This window comes from Crocodylus porosus, unplaced genomic scaffold (genome assembly GCF_001723895.1).
Source record: "Crocodylus porosus isolate Cpor-Errol unplaced genomic scaffold, CroPor_comp1, whole genome shotgun sequence".
NCBI classification, from domain to species: domain Eukaryota; kingdom Metazoa; phylum Chordata; order Crocodylia; family Crocodylidae; genus Crocodylus; species Crocodylus porosus.
The window spans coordinates 98859200-98879394 of NW_017728886.1; the positions used below are offsets into that span (position 1 = coordinate 98859200).

Consider the following 20195-nt stretch of genomic DNA (forward strand, 5'->3'; position numbering starts at 1 on the left):
CGCCCCCTGACATGACAGGGAACAATGGACACAAATTATTGGAGAGTAGGTTTAGATTAGACATCCGCAAGAACTACTTCACAGTTAGGGCGGCTAGGAGCTGGAACCAACTTCCAAGGGAAGTGGTGCTGGCTCCTACCCTGGGGATCTTTAAGAAGAGGCTTGATGCCTGCCTGGCTGGACTCATCTGAGTCCAGTTTTTTGTTTTTTTCCCAACCCAGGTGGGGGGTCGGACTTGAAGATCTACAAGGTCCCTTCCGACCCTACTTCTATGATTCTAATGATTCAATTACTCTGCAAAACTAAGTTCATTGCTAGGTACCATACAGACAAAACAAATGAACTGAACTAACATTACATGGTCTAAAATCCTTTAGGAATCGACTAATCCTAGTCATCATTGACTAGGATAGTGTGATACAACTGCAGAAGCACTAAACTTTTATGTCAGTTTTCACTCATAGAATTCTATATCCAATTCTTTATTCTTCAGAAAGCACTGAAACACGATTGTCTAACTGGCAGGCCACACAGGGATAAACTGTGGACCCTCTCCCATCTCCCACCCAAGCACTGCTGCCCTCATTGCTTTGGCTGCAGCAGTAGCCTGGAACTCCAGACTCCTGTCCCTTGAGCTTCTTCATCCTGCCCTGCCATAGAGAGCAGCGCAATGCAGCTTTCAATGCTGTTTAGCCTGCAGCCCAGGATGCCTAAACAGCCCAGTGCAGTCAGAGAACTCACTGTAACGAAGCTAAGGATGAGTTGGGGTACCTCAGTATATAGTGCAGCGGGGGTGCACAGTATAGTGGAGGGGGAGCATGATTCAGCATGCAGGGTTCCACAGTGGGAAGGCACATGGAGCAGCCGGGGGTGCAGCACAGCCATGCGACCCTGCTGGTATGGCCCCCCAGTCACTTAAAAGTTTGAAAACCCTGCACTGAAAGATCTCTATCACAGCAAGGCTTGCTGAAATTGTGGCCAGAACATGGTTTTGGTGGGTACAAGGTTACAATTTATTAGAGATGCATTCAATTAAAGTGTTTCAAGGGACTTATTTTGGTCTGGAGGCAACTTTTAATTTGTTTTCATTTATCCAGTAGGGGTGTGCAAAGTGGGCTGTATTTGATTCAGATTTGGCCCGATTCAGGGGACAGGAATTTGATTAGTTGATTGGATCACTGTTCCGATTCAGACTGGCCGAATCCGAAAACTCTATGCTGATTCAGAGAATCACCGATTCAGCCATAGGCACAGCTTTAAATGTTTTTTCTACATACCTCAAGGTACAAGGTGCAGCTCATGAACGCTGCAATGGTGGAGCGCACGGAGCATCCCACAGGAGCACAGAGGGGCCTCCCCACGTGCTTGGCAGCAGACCCAGAAGTGAACCAGAAGTAGTTCTGGTCCACTTCCAAATCCACCACCGATTACGTGGGGAACCCCCCCAGCTCGGTAATTGGCCATGGGGGGACCCCAGATATCCCCCCAAACCCAGGAGGCACCAGTCGCCGAGCCATGGGGAGGGTCCTTGGCATGCTCCGTGACGAATTCAGAAGTGGACTGGAAGTGCTTCTGGTCTACTTTTGGGTCCTCTGCCAAGTGCACTGGGGACCACCCCGTGCTCCAGTGGGACGCTCCATCCGCCCTACCATCTCAGCATTCACAAGCCAACCGGTACCTTGAGGTATGTAAAAAAAACATTTAAAGTTGTGTCTGTATCCAAATCGCTGAATCTTTCCGAATAGATTCAGAGGGTTTTGATTTAGTTCAGAGAGATTAAAGGGTCTCCAGATTCGATTCAGATTTGGCCACCAAATCCGGCCAAATCTCTGCCAAACTGAATCAGTGACCAAAGCTTTACATAGCCCTATCGTCCAATTCTGCCTGAAAGATTTTCAAGACAGAGAGCAGCAGTCGTTCTCCCATTTCTGTCTATAACATGAAGTTTGTGTGAAAACAAATACTGGAGTGAGAAAATGTAGGTGACGTTCAGCTCAGAAACCACAGGATTTGCCATTTTCTTCAGTGTTCCTGTGAGTTGTCCCTCCACATAATTCAGCACAGATATGCGGCTAATACAGTTTGCCAGACGTTTCACCTAATCATATGGGACAGAAAATCATACGCTGGTTCCCTCTGATGCTTCTCAGTCCCTCTATGCCATGGTGCAAGTACAACTGAACAGGTTCTGTGATGCATCAAACTCCAATGAAGTCAGGCTTAGTAACAGAAAACAAATCTTTCTGCAATGAATCGCCAAACTTGAAAATTTTCACAAAGGGCTGGTCACAATGTAATTTAGCTTTGAAGAAGTGAAGTGAATCTGCCCAGCTGATCCAGCAGTATTCCCTGGTGAAGACAATGCTGTATTTTCATCATCTGTTTTCCCAGTCACACTGCAGCTTCATGAATTCCTTAAGTTCTGTGAAAACCACATTGTTGTGCTTTGCTGCTATTACTTCCTGCAAGTATTCAATGCTTGCTATCTGTCATCTTGAACAAGGATGAACAATTACCATGTTCAGATCACAGGTTTGCAGACAGTATCGATTGCTTCAGGAAGAAGTGCAAGGATTCTGTCTAGGGCTTCTCTGAACCTCTCATCAGTATTGCTGTGTCTCAGAACCGTAACACATCATGCATTTTTTTTTTGATAGCCCACACAGCAACTCTGCAAAAACAGCTCTGCAAGTGCTTGCCTATTTGTCTCCCAGACTCCCACGCACTAGATAAAAATCTCGCAGTTCCATTTGGATGAACATACCACATCAGCACTGCTATCTGCTCTTTCACAGAAGTCTCATTGAGCCAAACTGGCCTCTGAGCTGAAGAATCTTGCCACTTTCACCTGTGCCAGATGTTTGCATTGAATCTGTAGCCCTCTCAGATACATCGGCTCATTTTCAATTTGGATTCTGTGGTCACCAACCCAGATCTTAGAAAATCAGGCTTAAGTCAGCTGTTGAAAGTATACTGAAATTGCCTGTGGTCTGAAGCCTCTCCATCTATAATGCTTCCGCACAACACCAAATTCTGACAACATCCCACTAAGCATGTACTATTCATTCAATTTTTTTCTAATCCTGCTTCAGAAACAGGTGGGCTATTATTTGTCTTTCATCACATACACAAATAATGCATCAGCCGTAGGAACTACAAATCTTGTTTGTTTTCAACTTTCTGTGCCTCTGAGGAATCCTATTCACATGGACCAGTCTGTCATTAGTGATGATGCCAACACTGCTTCTTTACAGTTTTCCAAAAACAAATCATGGTTCACAGACGACTCCATCCATATGCTTTAAGTCCCATGCAAAATTGTATTCTTGAAGAGGCCTCAAATCGTAACTTCTACAGTGCTCACACTGGTCTGATTTTGTTTGTTTGGGAACAGAAAGCTTGCAGGTGACATAACCTGTGGGTTAAAACTGTTGCATTTTGACATCTGTCAAATGGTCAACATTTGTGTAACAGTGTCACACATTCTGCATGGGTGGGAATCCTCCTCTCTTTCAAAACTGTACATCCTGCTATTTGGCAGGTGCGGGTCCTTCACCAGTGGACGTGGTTTCAACTTCAGGAGCTGCCTCTGCTTCACTAATGTTTAGAGTGGCATTTACAAGTACACTTGGTTCTTTGGTGAGATAAGCTTGTGACATGAAAACAACAATAAAAATACAACACAACACTGAAGAGGGATAGCACCAGATATTGTAGAGTCTGGAATGTCTCGTTTTCTACATGCTTTCTTACCGGTTCAGGAAAACTGCCATAACCTGTAACATTTATGTTTTCTCCTTGTTAGGTGCATTTTGCTTTCCTCTTTTGGGAAGCAGACAATCATTTTCTCTGCAGATTCACTCCTAAAAACACCTTTATATCTTAGGTATTTTTGAGTAATTTGGTATGGTACACTTTGCATTTCAGGATCAGAGACAGGGCTCTTGAAATCATCTACATCCACAGGCAGTGACAGACTGTTGAGCAATCCTCTTGCAGCCCAGAAATGGCACATGATGTTCTGTGGAGAGGAGACCTGTGTGGGGCATGGTGAGAAGGTCAGCAGCTGTGTGGTGTGAGCACTGGAGAGGAGAGGGCTGTGTGCTGAAGGAAGAGCCTGCTCACAAGGGGCATAAGGTGTGTGGAAAATTGCAGTGTTCAGGCACTGGGAGACACTCCAGACAGTCCCTGTGCTGGGAAAGGGCCCTGGGACAGAACTGGTAAAAGTCCCCCAACCTGGACTTGCCCCATTTACCTGGCCTTCCTGCTCCATAATCCCAGGCCAAGCAATCCTGCCCTGACCACAGCCAGCAAGAAACAGTCAAGCACAGTGCTCAGAGCACCCACTGGGGGTCAGGCCAGTCTGCTTACCTGGGTGCCATGGTTCCCATCCAATCTGTAGCCTAAGACTCAACCCCTGCCCCCAACATCTAATATCTATTTCCCATTCTTCAACACAGTAGCCAGTCCAGCCACACCCACACTTCCTCAACAATTGTGCAAGCCCCACCGTAAGCAGCTCACACCAACAGCTCACACCCACCATCTTCATCCATAGCCCCCTGTACCCACATGTTTCCCAGGCCCTACATAGACCCTGCTTCCTGCCACAGACTGCCATAAACCCCAGCAACCTCATAAGTCCATAGTGTGATCCACCCAGCCTACCTTCTACCCAAATGACTAGGTTAAGAAAGAACATCCCGTCTCACGTTCACAGTCACCAATTTGCATACAAAAGCAAGTCAGGCAAAATGCAAATGCTCCTCCTCTCTCAAATTGGGAACAATTACACAACAGTACACAGCCTCCTCCTTCTCCTCTTGTGATGAATGAAAGAGGTGGTCTATGCAATCACATCTACAAGGCAGGAGTCTACCAGAACATCTGTAAAGAGGTGGAACCCCAGAATACAGCAGCACCAGAACCTTCTGCACAAGGATGTGGCATACATTAAAAGGATTCTTCATTTCCTACTAATAGATCCCAAAGTCACTGAGCCATCAGAAATCTTTCAGACACCATAATATAACAATTTTTCCTCTGAAGACTCAAATACATACCAAAATTAGGTCGAATTTCCCATGTAGAGAAGATGAGATAAGATGTCTGTATAGGAAATTAAAAACGGTTGATTTTTTTATGAAATCACATTAAAAGTAAATGAATTCAAGATCCAAAAAGCATACAAATACTTCCAGCAGTCACCCTGACATCTTCAGAGGGCATACCTATACAAAGTAAGGATTCAACCAAAACTTAGGTTACTCACCAATTAGCCTGAGTGCTGATGCTACAATAATATCTGGAATAGACTGAACAGCCTCGTGTCCTTTTCTGTGCTGTATCCACTTATGCATGAGAGGCCAAAGCTCCTTACTGTGAAAAAAACCCAAGGCGGAAGTTAAAAACATAAGACTTGAAAGACCAATGTACTGATACAGAGCTAGTCATGTAAGAAATGAATACATTGTATAGTTCTTCAGCTTACCATGCAACCTTTACCATTTTGTCTGATGAAAGATCTATCTTCTTGCAATTAAATTTTACATGCCATACATCCTGCCCTCTGAACAGTTATAAACCAGCTTTTTTCCCCTGCTTTTTTAAAGGAATAAAAACAGATCTGTTGTAAGAAATAAATTCCCCTAATATATTCTCAGCTAGGGTTCCATGGCAGGGTTGGGTGCCATGAGATCCTTTCAAGGGTGCCACAGAGTGCCACGCAATATTAGCACTTCTAGGTGTGCAAACCGTTTTTCTCAAGGTAAACCCAAAGATTTCAAATAGGAATACAGTCTCAAAAACATTCTGACTGGTTGTTGCCTGAGGCTTTTTCCAATAGAAAATTGTTCTATAGTTTTTATGTAGTCAAAAAACAAGTGAAAACTAAGGGGGGGGGGAGGCTGGCCTAAGGCCAGCCAGATACTGAGGGGAGAGGTGGGAGTGCGTGGTGCGCGGCCAACCCAATGGCATTTTGGGCTGAAGCCAACCTCCCCCGTCTGTCTGTCTGCAGCAGCAGCAGCAGCAGCAGCAGCAGGCAGGGGGCGCGGCTACAGCCCAAAATGCCATGGCACACTTGGACATACCTGACAGCACACTAGTGTGCCACAGCAAACCAGTTAGGAAACCTTGGGTTAAATACAGCTAACACTAAGCATGCCTGTAAAACACATGACCCATATGGGGCACATATACGGATGAGAACCTACCACAAGGATAAGTTAGGACAGCCCATCTGAATAAAACATATGGTAGTGCCCTCTGAGTGCAGTCCCCCTCAGTGCCAACTTTTTCAAGTCACTGCACTGAATACATTTCGACTTCCTCTTCAGTCCCACAGCTGAGTTCTGCCTTTCTTTCCTATTTCCAATAAGTTCAGTTTCTTCAACAGCCTTAAAAGTCTGGCAAACATCAAACTGGGCCCCAAACACTTCACCCAGAAACCATTTGTCACCCCCTCTCTCAGTCTGCTGCATGTGATTAGTGTGGCCCTGCCTTCCATCCAAGGTTGCCCTGTGCCTCGGCTGTCTATACGTTTTTGGAAGATCCCAGGACTCTGACAAGAACATACAGTTCCAGTCATGAGTGAGGGGCTAAGTTGCACATGGATCCTTTGTGGGAGGGAATATCTGGAGTATGCGCGCGCGCACACACACACACACACACACACACACACACACACACACACACACACACACACACACACACACACACACACACCCCCCGCGCTGGGGGTTACCATGGCTTGAAACACTCATCTCTGCTGGGGTCCATCTATATGGTAAATCATGAGTCTTTTGGCTTTGGACTAACATCATGAGTTTATACACTGTATAGGTAGGTAAAGCGCTGTTTAACAGTGTGCTTATGGAGTACCTGTACTAAAACTTGCAGCAGTTTCAAAAGAGGTAAATGACATCAATTCTACAAGAACTAAACCTATGGATATGTAATAATTTCTCTATATGAAAGTTATTACATGTATGTTTATTTCAGTCAGTGTTTTCAAATTTTTCTTTTGCTTCAGTCCAAATTTTTCTTTTGCTTCTGTGCTCAGGGAGAACAGGGTCTGACAGTAACGAGGCAGGGGAAGAAAGTTTGGGAAGGGTGGGCAGAGGGTAAGAGGGCTATGTAACCCCCACCTCTACCCCCCAGATTTATTTTCCCTGCTGTAGCAGTGGGAAGAAGACACATTCAAGGCAAACCTCCAATAATTACATTCTATACCTGGAAAATTATAACAAATACATACATTTCCCATATATAGAATCTAATTATTGGGGGGGTTGCCTTATAATCAGTCATTAGGTCTTATAATAGGTCATCATGTTCAAGTAAATACAGTACTTCTAACTTTCCAGGATATCAAATACTAGACCTTAACAGTTCTGCCTATACATAAACCATTAGGTTATTCACAATTTATATGACTCTCACTGGTAGCCTAATTCTTAATTAAGATCGTATATATGCAAATTTGACTGCAGCTATGCTTTTACCAATTCTAAAAAAAGCACTGCCCTGAAATAGCTTTTGTGACATGTATCATACACAAAAAACAAAAACAGGTTAGCTTTTGTAATTTGCAGGGTGTTTACATCACGCCATGCCATACAAAGTTCTTCCCTTAAGGAATATTACTAGTTTAATTTGGCCTTACATGCAAATTGAGGCTCTTACAAATAACTAGTATTTTTTTCAAATGAAAAAACTTTAAACACAAATGCTCCGTTTAATCAGTCCATAAGCCTACCACTACCACATTTCTGTATATCATACACACACTGCACATTTCCACAAAATGTTTCTAAAATTACTATGGATACTAAGGCAATCCCTGGCAGAACAGTATGGTTAAAAAGGCTTCTTGCCTCCTGAAGCAGAAACCAGGAATAGACTAGACAAAATACAATAATGTTTTTGTTCCATGCTAGAGTTTTGATTAGAATCAATACATCAGTTTTGAGGTGCAATTTTCTGTCACTCTTACATCATTTGGAAAGAGACAACTATTTTCAGAAGAGGCAGGTCAAACATTTCACTTCCTTTGCAAATTGATCTGGGCCAAGAGGCCAACAGGTGCTTCTACATCCATTCAAAATGCAAACGATTTGGATAACTCTAACACTTTGAAGCAGGGAGGTGAGTCACACAATACCTAATGATATTGTTGTGGGTCCAATCCCATTTCAGATGAGAACATAGTAGCTCAATGGCAAATATGTACTCCCAAGTGCTTTCAGGTAGGTCTTCTCCATACTGATCACTCGATTGGAATTCAAGTTTTGGACACAGCTGTATTGCCAAAAGTAAGCTTGAAACCATAATGCCTGCATCCAAAGGTGACTCCTGGAAAATTAAAGATTGATCTTTAAATGAAACATTATCTATCGAAAACTTTATATAAGCTTTCTTAACACTGCCAACAAACAAATCACCACCAGCTTTTCCTATTGGTACTGAATCAGTAACACATACCATAATTTATGTTTTTATTCATAACTCCGTTTTATATCTTCAATACTTTCCTTTCATAGACTGGTTAGGGTCCAAATGGATTACACGCACTTCCATATGAACAGAGGTTACTTAACAGAAACCGTTCATTGAAAGTTACCTTTCAGTTCCCACTTACGGCTCCCCAAACGCCAAGATGCAGAACTGAATTGAAAAGCATTGCAAGATAAGTCTCATGCAAGTACAAAGCCAGCTACTGCTCACCAAGGAGTACCCCCATTATATCAGCTCACCCCCTAAAACTGATAAATGTTTCATAGGCTAGTGTCCGATGTCATAACAACAGTGGAAAGCCCATTACCTTCATAAGAACAAGGCAAAAAGAAAGCAGAGCAACTAGTTAGTTGCTAAGCAGGCACCTTAGCAACTAACTAGTTCAGAGAGGTATAAACTTTTGTAGACAACAGCCTACTTTACCAGATGCTACAGCAACTGCTGTCCTGCCTTCTCCCCAATTTCAGACTAAAATGACCAGCTTACTTCTCTACTCAAGAGCAAAGCAAGGGCTCTAAAACACATGTACCATATGCCCTTGAGAAGCCTGAGGATGATTTAGATGCATTTATTTGCAACATAACTGTGGAAATCCTAACTGTGGAGTGACTTAAAGAAATCCTGAAACTTAAGGTGTAACAGGTATTTTAGGACTGCTGGGACCCCATCATAAACTGGGATTAGCAATTTATTTCCATTTGCATCATTTTAGGGTAAATCCTTTCCTCACTTGTAAGGCTTCCACAGAGGGTTAAAAAACAAAACAATACCAAACCCCGCCACCAACTTTAAAAAACAAAATGTTTAAATAAGATAACAAAAGTGCATGTTAAAAAAAACCCATCAAGGTTTAAACAGGAAAGAGAGCAGCAGGAAAAAGCAAAACAGGCAGCAGCATTAGCAGCTGTACACTGTAACAGATTACTTGGGAGACTTCTGTTGTGCCTCTCTTTGCATCCTTCTGCCTGCTAGTGGTTTAACGAGACACTAAGCTTGCATGCAAATTAGTGCAGACCTAAAACCCCACTCAGATAGCAAAAGTACAGGTTACCTTTTCCCAGTTCAGATAGGCATTCAGGCATTTCAGCACCTCTCCTTTTGCACGTTGCCTGGCAACTAACTGCACAGCTTTGTTAATCACACCTTGGAAGGAGAATATATCTTGCCACATGCTTACGATAAACAAAATCAATTTCTCAGATTCTGGAAAGTCTAAGAGAGAATAGAAGAGATCAATCAAAGGGGAGATAAGTCTCCAATAGCTTCTTTTTTTTTTTTTTTAAGTCAGCTACTCTGACTGCAAGGCCAGCACACTTCTTTACAGGTGGTTCTTGCTTAAACCATTTCTTCACTGTATACATTAAACATACAACTGTCTTTAAAACATTTCACACTGTCAAAATAGTTCTTTAGACCCATTTTCAGAACACCATGCAGTCTCCCTACAAGTTTTTGCAAATGCGTCTGCTGAAACAGAAATAGTGGGAGCTGGTAGTCAGGGCTGTAAAGACAAATTAATTATGATGGTCAAAAAATCTTTACCTGCTGTTAAATAATTCTTATCAAATCTTCGGTGTCAAATTACATTGTACCTCTAATCATGATGTTAGCTAATTCAGAGCCCTCCCTTTTCTGTGGGTTACCCACCAAGCAAAACTTATTTAACATACAAAGAATTTTAAAGCCACCACAACTGTCAGAAGACCTCAGGAGTCCTGGCGTTGTAGCTATAATGGCCCAAGGCTGCAGAAGAAAGACGGACATGTAAGAGTGGAATTAGTATCTTGAAGGATTTTAAAACCAGTCCTCAATTCCCATTTAGGCATCTAAATGAAGTATTATCCATCCATCCACCCACCCATCCATCCTTAACTTGACAGGATTGCTTTAATTCAACATAGCACGTTATAAAGACCACCACTAAAAACTTAGCTAAACTTAACATTTGTTTCCAAAATAATTAGGAAGCAATAATTACCATGCTTACAGGCAGTGGGGTTTTTTAATGTTATTCTCTTATTTTCACAGTACATTTTGATAACCACCCCAGAGCAGTACCCTGACGTCAAAGATGATCTAGATAAGACTCTGATTCTCAAGTGGAAGCATCTGTCATCAACGCCACGGGTCTTTTCACTTCAATATGGACAGGTCTTCTGGAAAGACCATGGCCATGTTACATGTGGATGAATACATCTGTAGATATACAGATTGCACACAGCCTTACACTGAGTTATGGTAAACCTGGCAAACTACATCAGGAAAGACCATGCATCTTGGAAGTCCAAGGTCTGCATTCACTGTTGCTCTTGGGTGAGCAAGAAGTTTCTTGATGCAATGGTATAAGGTTTTTTGAACCACTTCCTGGCATAGCCAAGGTCGTCACCATGTTTAGTGAGGCCCTGGAGTCCCTTTAATTCATCTGTGGGACAAGCACAGGGAAAAAATACCTGTGCCACATCTGGGAAAGATGAAAAGACAACAGCATGCAGCTTGTTGTACATGGAGACGGTGCCTTCCCTCATTATCTGCCTATTCTTTCTATAGGCCACCAGCTAGTGTCTCAGCTAGTTTACAATTTGCCTCTGTGGAAGGGACAAACTAGTACTAGAGACACCGGATGATACACGTTTTCCAGTCTAAGGCTGCACAAATGCACACTGAGGTGCACAACAAAACTATAGTAAATAAGGTAGAAGTACTAAAACAAAGGCATGGGGGATACTAAGGAAGGATTAGCCACAAGTCTCTTCTTGCTCCCTTTCATGGACCCCTTTAAAATCCCTTCCTGAAATTGTGCTGCACAGAGGGGGTGGTGGACAGGTAGGTAATGACTTTCTACTAGGCTCAATGGCAAAGGAACACTTTTTTGAAGGAGGATACCATTCTGTTGCAAGTATGTAGTAGGGCTGTGTGAAACTTCAGGTGTTGATTCAATTCGGAGGAGATTCAGCCCGATTTGGTGGCCAAATCTCCAAATCCATATCGAATCAGGAGACCAATGAAGAGGTCCGAATTGATTCAAAGCTCTCTGAATTGATTCGGAAAAGATTTGGAGAGCTTCATCGATTTGGGCAGTCCCCGCTTACTGCAGCATGGAGCTGGACCCAGACTACCGAATTACTGAATCAAATCACTGTCTTCCGAATCGACTGTATCCGAAGCGAATACTAGCTAGCTGCTTCGCACAGGCCTAATATGCAGCCTCTCTGGAGAAGGCTGGTTCCTGGGATGCCACCATAATCACAGAATCATAGAAAAGTAGGTTTGGAAGGGACCTCTGGAGGTAATCTATTCAAACCCCATGGCTCAAGGCAGAACGGTCTCTGCCTAACCCGTCCTGGACACATTTGTTTAACCTGCTCATAAAAATCTTCCAGTGATGGAGATCCCACAACTTCTCAAGAAATATGTTCCAGTACTTAAACTACTCTCATAGTGAGAAAGTTCCTTCTAATATGCAGCCTGAATTGCTGTTCCACAGTTTGAGACCACTGCCTCTTGTCCTATCCCCTGGAGCCACAGAGAATAGCTTATCACCATTCCCTATATAACCACTCGTCAGGTATTTGAAGAATTATCAAATCTTCCCATAGTCTTGTTTTCTCCAGATTAGATAATCTTAGTTCTTACAGTCTGTCTTTGTACGCCATGCTTCCTAGGCCTCTAAACTTTTTTGTTACTCTACATTAGACTCTTGTCCATGTTTTTCATGAAGTATGGCACCCAAAACTGGTGAGCACTCCAAGTGAGGCCTCACCAGTTCCAAACACAGCAGAAAGATCATCTCCCTTGGCTTGCAAGGATGCTTCTGTTGACATAGTCCAGTATGCTATTAACTTTTTTTTTTTTTTTTTTTTTTGCAACTGTTGGCTCATATTCAATGTATGGTGCACTATAAGCCCCTTCTTTTCAACAATATGGCAAACTAGCCAGTCATTCCCCAGTCTGTGTTTGTGCACGCAGTTGTTGTGTCTTAAGCGGAGGACTGCCTACCCTTATCCTTACTGACATTCATTCAATTAATTTTAGACAATTTCTGAATCCTAATCCTACCCTTCACCATCTGCAGTTCTACCTAGGCTGGTGTCATCTGCAAATTTGCTAAGTGTGCTCTCAATCCCATCCTCCAAATCATTAGTGAAGCTGTTTAACAATATTAGAGTCAGGTTTCCCCAGGGATCTCTCTCCTTCCAATTAAGACAATGACCCACTTATGACTACAGTTTGAGTACATTAATCCATTATATTCACCTCACAGTACTTGTGTCTGGACTGCATTTCCTTTGTTTACTAATATAGACATGGGAGACAGTGTCGCTAAAAAAAATCAAGGTGCTTAGAAATTGATATCTTGACATGTTCCATGACTTTTCTAGGTATCGAGGTCAGACTGACCAGTCTGTAAATCCCAGGATCCTCCCCCTTCCCTTTTCTTTACAGATTGGCATTGTATTTACTGTTTTTCCAGTCATCACCCGAGATCTCACCTAATTTTGATGAGTTCTCAAAGGCAACAGCCAATGGTTTTAAAATGATTCAGCCAATTTCCTGAGAATTATAAGATGCATCTTGTACAGCCCTGCTGATTTGAGAACATCCAACTTCTCCAAGAAATCCCTACTCTGTTTTCCCAGTATGATACGCTGCTTATCTTCTCCCCTATCTGTGCTGCCAAGTGTATTCGTCAGCCAATAGCTGACCTCGATCAGTTATGACTGAAGTAAAAACATCATTTCAGAAGCTCTGAGGTACCTGATGCTGAGATTGCTACCAAGGTAGCAAGACCTGTCAGTTTAGTGGGTACCGCATAGCCTGTCTTGGAGGCTACCAGGACACTAGAAGACACCTCTCAAGCTTTCAGCCCTAAAAAGACTGAATTGGAGAATCACAAATGCAGTACCTCTTATGATTTGACCTATTAGGCACTGGAAATGATGATCTACATGGTGGCTCACTTCTTTTTCTGACTACTTTCTACCCATCAGATGTCAGTGTCAAAGCAGCGGTAAACGAACCAAAGTTGAGTAGATGCAACTGGGTGGTTCAGGCTGAATCTGAACTTACCTGGATATTAACAGTTTAACCAAATGGCCAATGCCAAGATGTACTAACACGATGGTAAGTACCATTGCCGCCAGCGTCCTCAGGGAAACCACCCACAAGAGGATCGCAAGGCAATCAACCGGACGTGACTTGGCCACCTTCCTCCAAGGCTCGCTGGACAGCAAGTTTGGCAGAGATGGCGGGAATTTTGCCTCCCTACGGAGCTGAGCCCGCAATGCCATGTGCCGCCTTGGGAAGCGCATCAGCTGCACCTGGATTTGTACCGAGGAGTGCCAGGAGCTGGGAGTCTCCCGCAATCAGCCTCACGTGCCGACAGCGTCACCGTGACGTCCCGCACGAGGACCTTCCTAGAGCAGTTCCTGAAGGACACTATCCGCAGTCAGTACGCCAGTGACCGGAGGGACAAACCCGGTCAGGGCAAGGTCTTCAACGTCACCTCACAGTGGGACTCCAGCAACCACTTCATGCCCAGCAAAGCTTCACGTGCTTCGCAGACTGGCACTTCCCCCACCGCGCCCGCCTCAACTGCCTGCCTCTGAAAGGGGCCGCCCACTTCGGCCACTGGGACAAGAGGTGCCAACAGTGCAGCTACGCGGCAGAGACCCTCCTCCACATGCTGTGCAGTTGCTGGCTGCACGCCAGAGCCTGGCAGCTTCGCCACAATGCTGTCCAGGACCGCCTGGTGAGGGCCATCCCAGCTGCAGCAGGGGAGATCTCCATGAACCGCACCGTCCCAGGCTGAGAGAACCAGACGTGCCCTGACACCACGATCACAAATGAAGAGGCCAAGAAGATTGTGATTGTGGATGCGATCATCCCCTTTGAGAACCACTGCCAAGCCTTCACCGACACCTGGGCTCACAAGCAGGAGAAGTATGCCCCACTGGCCGACATCCTAAGGGGCCGCAGCTATGACGTAACACAACTCATCATGGGAACGCTTGAAGCCTGGGACCCCAGTAACAAGAGCATCCTGCGTGCCTGCCGCATTTCCTACAGCTACGCCAAGCTGATGTGCTGTCCCATGCTGTCTGACAATCCGCTGGTCCTGTGACAGCTACGTGGAGCACATCATGGGCCACTACCAGTACACTGACCCCACCAGACTGACAGCCACTGGACCAGACTCAGAGAGGATTGCCTGAACCCCACTCTGCACCTGATGGACTTCACTTCAAGAAGAATCTTCGGGTGTAACAGGGTGGTCCATTGCTGAAGAGGACCCCCACGATGAGACTCTATATGGACTGAGAAACTTTCGTCAATCTACTTCCTCCACCATTGCGGACCACTGTACGGGTTTGTGTCTGTCTATTTTCTCTCTCAGCATCAGGAACCCCCTCCCTTCCCTTCCCTCACCCTCTCCAATGTGTTTTGGATTCATAACTCTTAACATCTACTAACAAAATTCAATCCCTCCTGGATTCTGATAAGTTGCCACTAGTTCTTAACAGACAAAGCATCATACAAGGTACAGAACTGTAATCCCAGAGATATTGTTTTGGCCACGCTGCTAACATCTCTTACAATAACCTATAAACTTGCTAGGCACAATCAGATCTGAGCTCACTACTAGGGACATCCTGACCATTGCTGCTGCACCAACAAGGATCAGAGCCAATAACACTTGCAACCCTACTTTGTTCTCCCTCCTCTTAGGTGTACTTTTGTCCCCCCCACAGGGTCTTCCTATTTGTCTTTCAGATTTTCCAAGACCAATTGCACTGCAGCATGATACGCTAAGATGGTGCATCCAGTTTTGCACAGCCTACCCAAAAAACAATGCACAGGACAATGCATGGGAGTGATCTGACCAAGCAGGAAGGAAGATGTCCCAAACTGAAGATTTAAGCCACAGCCCAGACCAACAGCTGTCATGACTGATTCGCTAGCTGAAGCCCACTCATAACTGACCAGCTGCCTCATCCTGAAAAAGCGGTTTACTCCTGCTTTCACTGTCCACTCTTTGCCCATGCATCTTATTTAAGATAGAGAAAGTGACTATTTGTTCACAACTGAAAACTCAAACAGAACTGTTTCTTCCCCCTAAGCAGAAGTGATTGATAAAATGAGGTGCTACAGCTACACAATAAATTTACTGTCCTAGCAGCAGCACCATTGGGTGCTTTGCGCTGTTCCAAGAGGGTTCTTCTTAGCCAGCATCAAGTTCGTGTAGCACTTCAGGCAGATTCATTACAGTTGCTGAGTGACTGGTCCATTTAGCATGCCTCCGGAACCATGCACACATGGCTACACTGCAACCAACAGTGTTACCACAGACGTGGTAATCTGTCCAAAGCAAGGAAACATGCATAAGGCACCACTCCTAGGATATTTAAGTTTACCATGTAGACATACCAAGAAACCAATCATCCTCTTTAAAAGAGGGACTTTTTAAATTTGTTACACAATTTCAGAATTGTTTGTGCATATTATATAACAATAACACCTCCCAACTTTGCTCTGAAATTCTATAGGCTGAAGAACAGTAAAACAGGTCACCCAACATTCACAAGTTTGCAGAACTACTAGAGGCAGGAGCTAAAGAACCAACTCAATATCTACACCTGTACATGAAAAGAGAACAGAACAAGCTACTGGAAAAGAACTAAACTGTCAAAATACCAAGGCCTAACAATTGCCTGTAACAAGTAGCACAGAATATTATTAAAGCAGAATCATAGAGGTAGGGCTGGAAGAGAGCTCCAGAGGTCATCTAATCCAACCTTCAGCCTGAGGCAGGACCATCCTTAGTCAAATCATCCTATACAAATCCATAATCTAACCTCACAGTAAAACTACAGTCAAACCTGACACAACAAAAGACATAACACCCTAACCTGCCACAAGTAAAGCAGGCTGACCACGGGAGCCAAGGTCTTGCTCCTGTAAAAGGCTGTTAATATGGGGTCAAGAGATCCCAGGAATATGGCTATGCCCCCCCTACAGAGGAAGAAAATCCCCACAGTCCGCACTAATCTGACCATGGTGCAAAATTCCTTCCTGAACCCAGGTATGGCAATCAGTCTGAACCCAAGTGGATAGACAAGGCCTTTTAGCCAGGAACCTCCAGCTTTAAGTCCCAACACGAACACTGGAATACCCCAGCCAAAATCCCCAACCTTGGCTGCAGCCAACATCCAGTGCCTCTGAGAAAGGCTTACAACTCCTCCCGCACCCTGTATCCCATGTAGTAGCAAGGTGGGAGAGGGGGGGAAATGGAAGGCGTGGGCACAGAATTCCCTTCCAGCCCCATGCGGCAACCAAAACCCAGAAACACGGGGAATTCCTATAGTATAACACAGGCTTAACCCCAACAAATGCCTGTCCAACCTCTCTAGTGATGGAGGGTCCACAACTATCTTAGGCAGTCTATTCCACTGTCTCAGTGCACAACTGTGAAGAAGTTTTTACCTAGATATTGAATCAAACCTCCTTTGCTGCAACTTTTAAGCCATTGTTTTGTGTCCTACTCTATGCAGCAAAAGAGAAATGAAGGTGTTTTCCCTCTTCCTTACGGCAGTCCTTCGAGTTTTTTAAGACTGCTACCAGGTCCCCTCTTAAGCACCTTTCCCTCCAGCTGAACATGCCCCTTCAAGCCTCTGTTTGTATGACTTCCCTTTATCATTTTTGCTGCCTGCCTCTGGATCCTAACTTCTCCATGTCCTTTTTTAAAATATGAAGCCCCAGCTGAATGCAATACTCTAGATGAGTGCAGAGTAGAGAAGCACTTTGATGTCCTGCATCTTGCACCCATGCATCCCAAAACCATATTTGCTTTTTGCATAGCTGCATAGCACTACAGACTCATATTGACCCTATAATCTACCAAGATGCACAGATCCTTTTCCATAGTGCTACCATATGGCCAGTTGTCACCCATTTTGTATTTGTATTTTTGAATATTCTTCCCTGAAATGTAGCACCTTGCTTTTGTCAGCACTGAACTTCTTCCTGTTAGCTTCAGCCAAGCTTTCCATTCTGTCAAGATCCTTTTGAATTGCACTCCCATGCTTCAACATGTTCATAATCCTTCCCAGTGTCATGTCATCTGTAAATTTGCTCAAGAAACTATGACAACATGCAAATAATGACTATGCTGAACAGCATTGGCTCAGGACAGACCCCTGTGGGGAAACCTCCTGCTATTGCAAGATGGATCCATTAATTATCCTTTGCTTTCAGCTGTGGAGCCAACTGTCTATTCACTTTATAGTAGTTTTGTCAAACCCACATTTCTCCAACTTACTTATGACAAGGTCAGGTGGGACTTTGTCAAAACAGGCTTGCTGAAGTCCAGATATATCATATCCACAGCATTCCCTTCATCAACCCAAGTAGTTACTCTGTCAAAGAAGATTAAGTTTGTTTGGCACAATCTGTTGTTCGTAAATCCATGCTGACTGCCTATGGTCAGCTTTTCCTCTTCCAGATGCTTACAAATGGCATCAGGATATGTTCCAGTAACTTCTTGGGTATTGAGGTGAGGCTAACCAGTCTGTAGTCTCCTGGGTTCTTCTGTTTGCTTTGTTTTAAAGATGGGCACTATGATGGCCCTTTTCCAGTTCTCTGGTACCTGGCCCATTTCGCACAACTTCGTGAAATTCATTCTGAGATCTCTGCCAGTTCCTTCAGTCCTCTGGGAGAAGTTCATCAGGCCTTGCTGACTTGAATTAATTCAGACCCACGAAAAGCTCTCTGACCATCTCTTATTATCTCACTCATCAGCTTGTCCCCTTCTTCCTTATCCAGATAATCTTTACTGGCTGTAAAAGATGCCACTAAAACCCATCCGGGCCCTTGTGCATGTACACGCACCCCCCTCCCCGCCAAACACAGGCACTAGGAAAACATTCAAGCACCAAAGTCACTAGGTCCTGGAAAAGCCTCCTCAAGGCAGTCCCACTACTGAGCTGCTTATCTCAGAGCAACTGCTCTCTGCTTATGAAGAAAGAACTGGGAACTAGAAAGAGCTTATAGCAGGATGTTATGGCAGATGAAACTAGAGACAATTTGTTAGGAGTAGATAAATGAGTTTTAGAAAAGGAGAGTGTTTAGTCAATAAATATTTGTTGTGAAAAATCCTAGAAAATGTACTCTGGTACCAAATGCCAATCATTACCTTTGATGACTTCAAAAAGCCCCTGCTGAGTCTTGACAGAGACAGCTTATAGAAGTTAATAGCTAGCTACACAATATTACAGAAGACAATTAGAGAATTACTAAGCCTTACCTATATAAAAGTGGATTAAACAACAACAGGATGGTTTATGATAGTGACAGGAGTCAGTCAAGGATAAATATCATCATTTCTGCTTTTTGGACTGGCTCCATTGGAACCTGAATACTTAAATTTCTATGGACGAGACCACCTTCCTCTCAGTTTCTACATATAAACATACAAATGCAAACGAGCTGCCAGAAGACAGTACAGTGTTTCAGCAAAGACCAGCAACGTGGTAACACAAATGAAAAACAGACCCAATATAACTGGTGATGAACAAAAGAAAAAAAATGTTAAAAAAAAAAACTTAGCTATCATGTTGGTCAGTAACAGCAGACAACAACACAGAAATGACAACAAAAGGAATAGGGAAGGCAACTGGATATGTGAATGGGTTAAGTTGTGTCTGGAGCAACAAAAGCTGCTCAGTCCATAAAAGGATGAAGCTATTCACCAGCATAACAGAGATGCTGGTACACAGAGCAGAACCATGGCTATTGTTAACAACCCTTGTGGCAAAAATAGATACTTTTCACTCGTAGCCACCACAAAAAAACTATTAAAAGTTACCTGGGCAGACAGAATTACAACTCCAGAAATGCAATAAAAAACATGCTAGATGCTAACAGCTTAATAAAGAAAAGGTGGTGAAATATAGCTCAAAAATATAGAAAGAATGGAAGCACACAAAATCACAAGACAAACATTCAAACTGGAAACAAGGAGAGAAAGAGAGGCCAAAGACTACCATGAACATCACTGCAATATTAAGGGTGCAAATGAGCCAGGGATCAACTGGGGTGAAGCAGAAGAATAGGCAAGAGACTACAGTTTAATAAAAACCTGTCCATTTGCACCACAAGACCCAAGAACAGAAATGTCCCTTTACAGACAGAAGGAGTAAGGATAACTACACTCTTGAAGAAAAGTGCAAATACATATACAGCATGAGGGAAGCATAAAATCTAAAACCAAAAAGGCACGTACCACCCTTGAAAAACAAGATTGCTAAACCAAACCATACCTTCCTTAAGCAAGCTGTAACAGAAAAGACGGGCTCTTTCCAAATCTCCAAACTGCCGACAGATTCCTATGTATACTCGGCAGAGAGCATGTATGACACTGTGTTCCAAGGATGTCTTCTCAGTCTTAAGCTTATTGAGAACAGTATGCAGCAGCAGGTCTGCTAAATGCTGTAACAAGCAAAAGCAATTACCTGTTAGTAAAAATAACCAAGCTATATTGGAGAGTAGGTGACAAATAAACATGAACGTAAACTCTGTACACGAAATAGCATGCTCCTTGTAACCATATTAAGAAGGTACATGGTGAGATAAGCAATGATTTTAAAGACATACAAACACAAATACCTGAGGTCCTCACAACAGGC

The 20195-nt window shown here is 43.7% G+C and overlaps 1 protein-coding gene across 1 annotated transcript in view; it reads right to left on the bottom strand.

Moving 5' to 3' along the window:
- The window catches only part of ICE1 (interactor of little elongation complex ELL subunit 1), a 54042-nt gene that overhangs the window by 6115 nt on the left and 27732 nt on the right, over positions 1–20195 (bottom strand). Inside the window, exons 14-17 of the mRNA XM_019536025.1 lie at positions 19830–19998; positions 9566–9726; positions 8162–8352; positions 5273–5379 (exon numbers count right to left, since the gene is read on the bottom strand). Coding sequence (XP_019391570.1) covers positions 5273–5379; positions 8162–8352; positions 9566–9726; positions 19830–19998 — 628 coding nt within the window. The remainder of the gene's footprint in view (positions 1–5272; positions 5380–8161; positions 8353–9565; positions 9727–19829; positions 19999–20195) is intronic.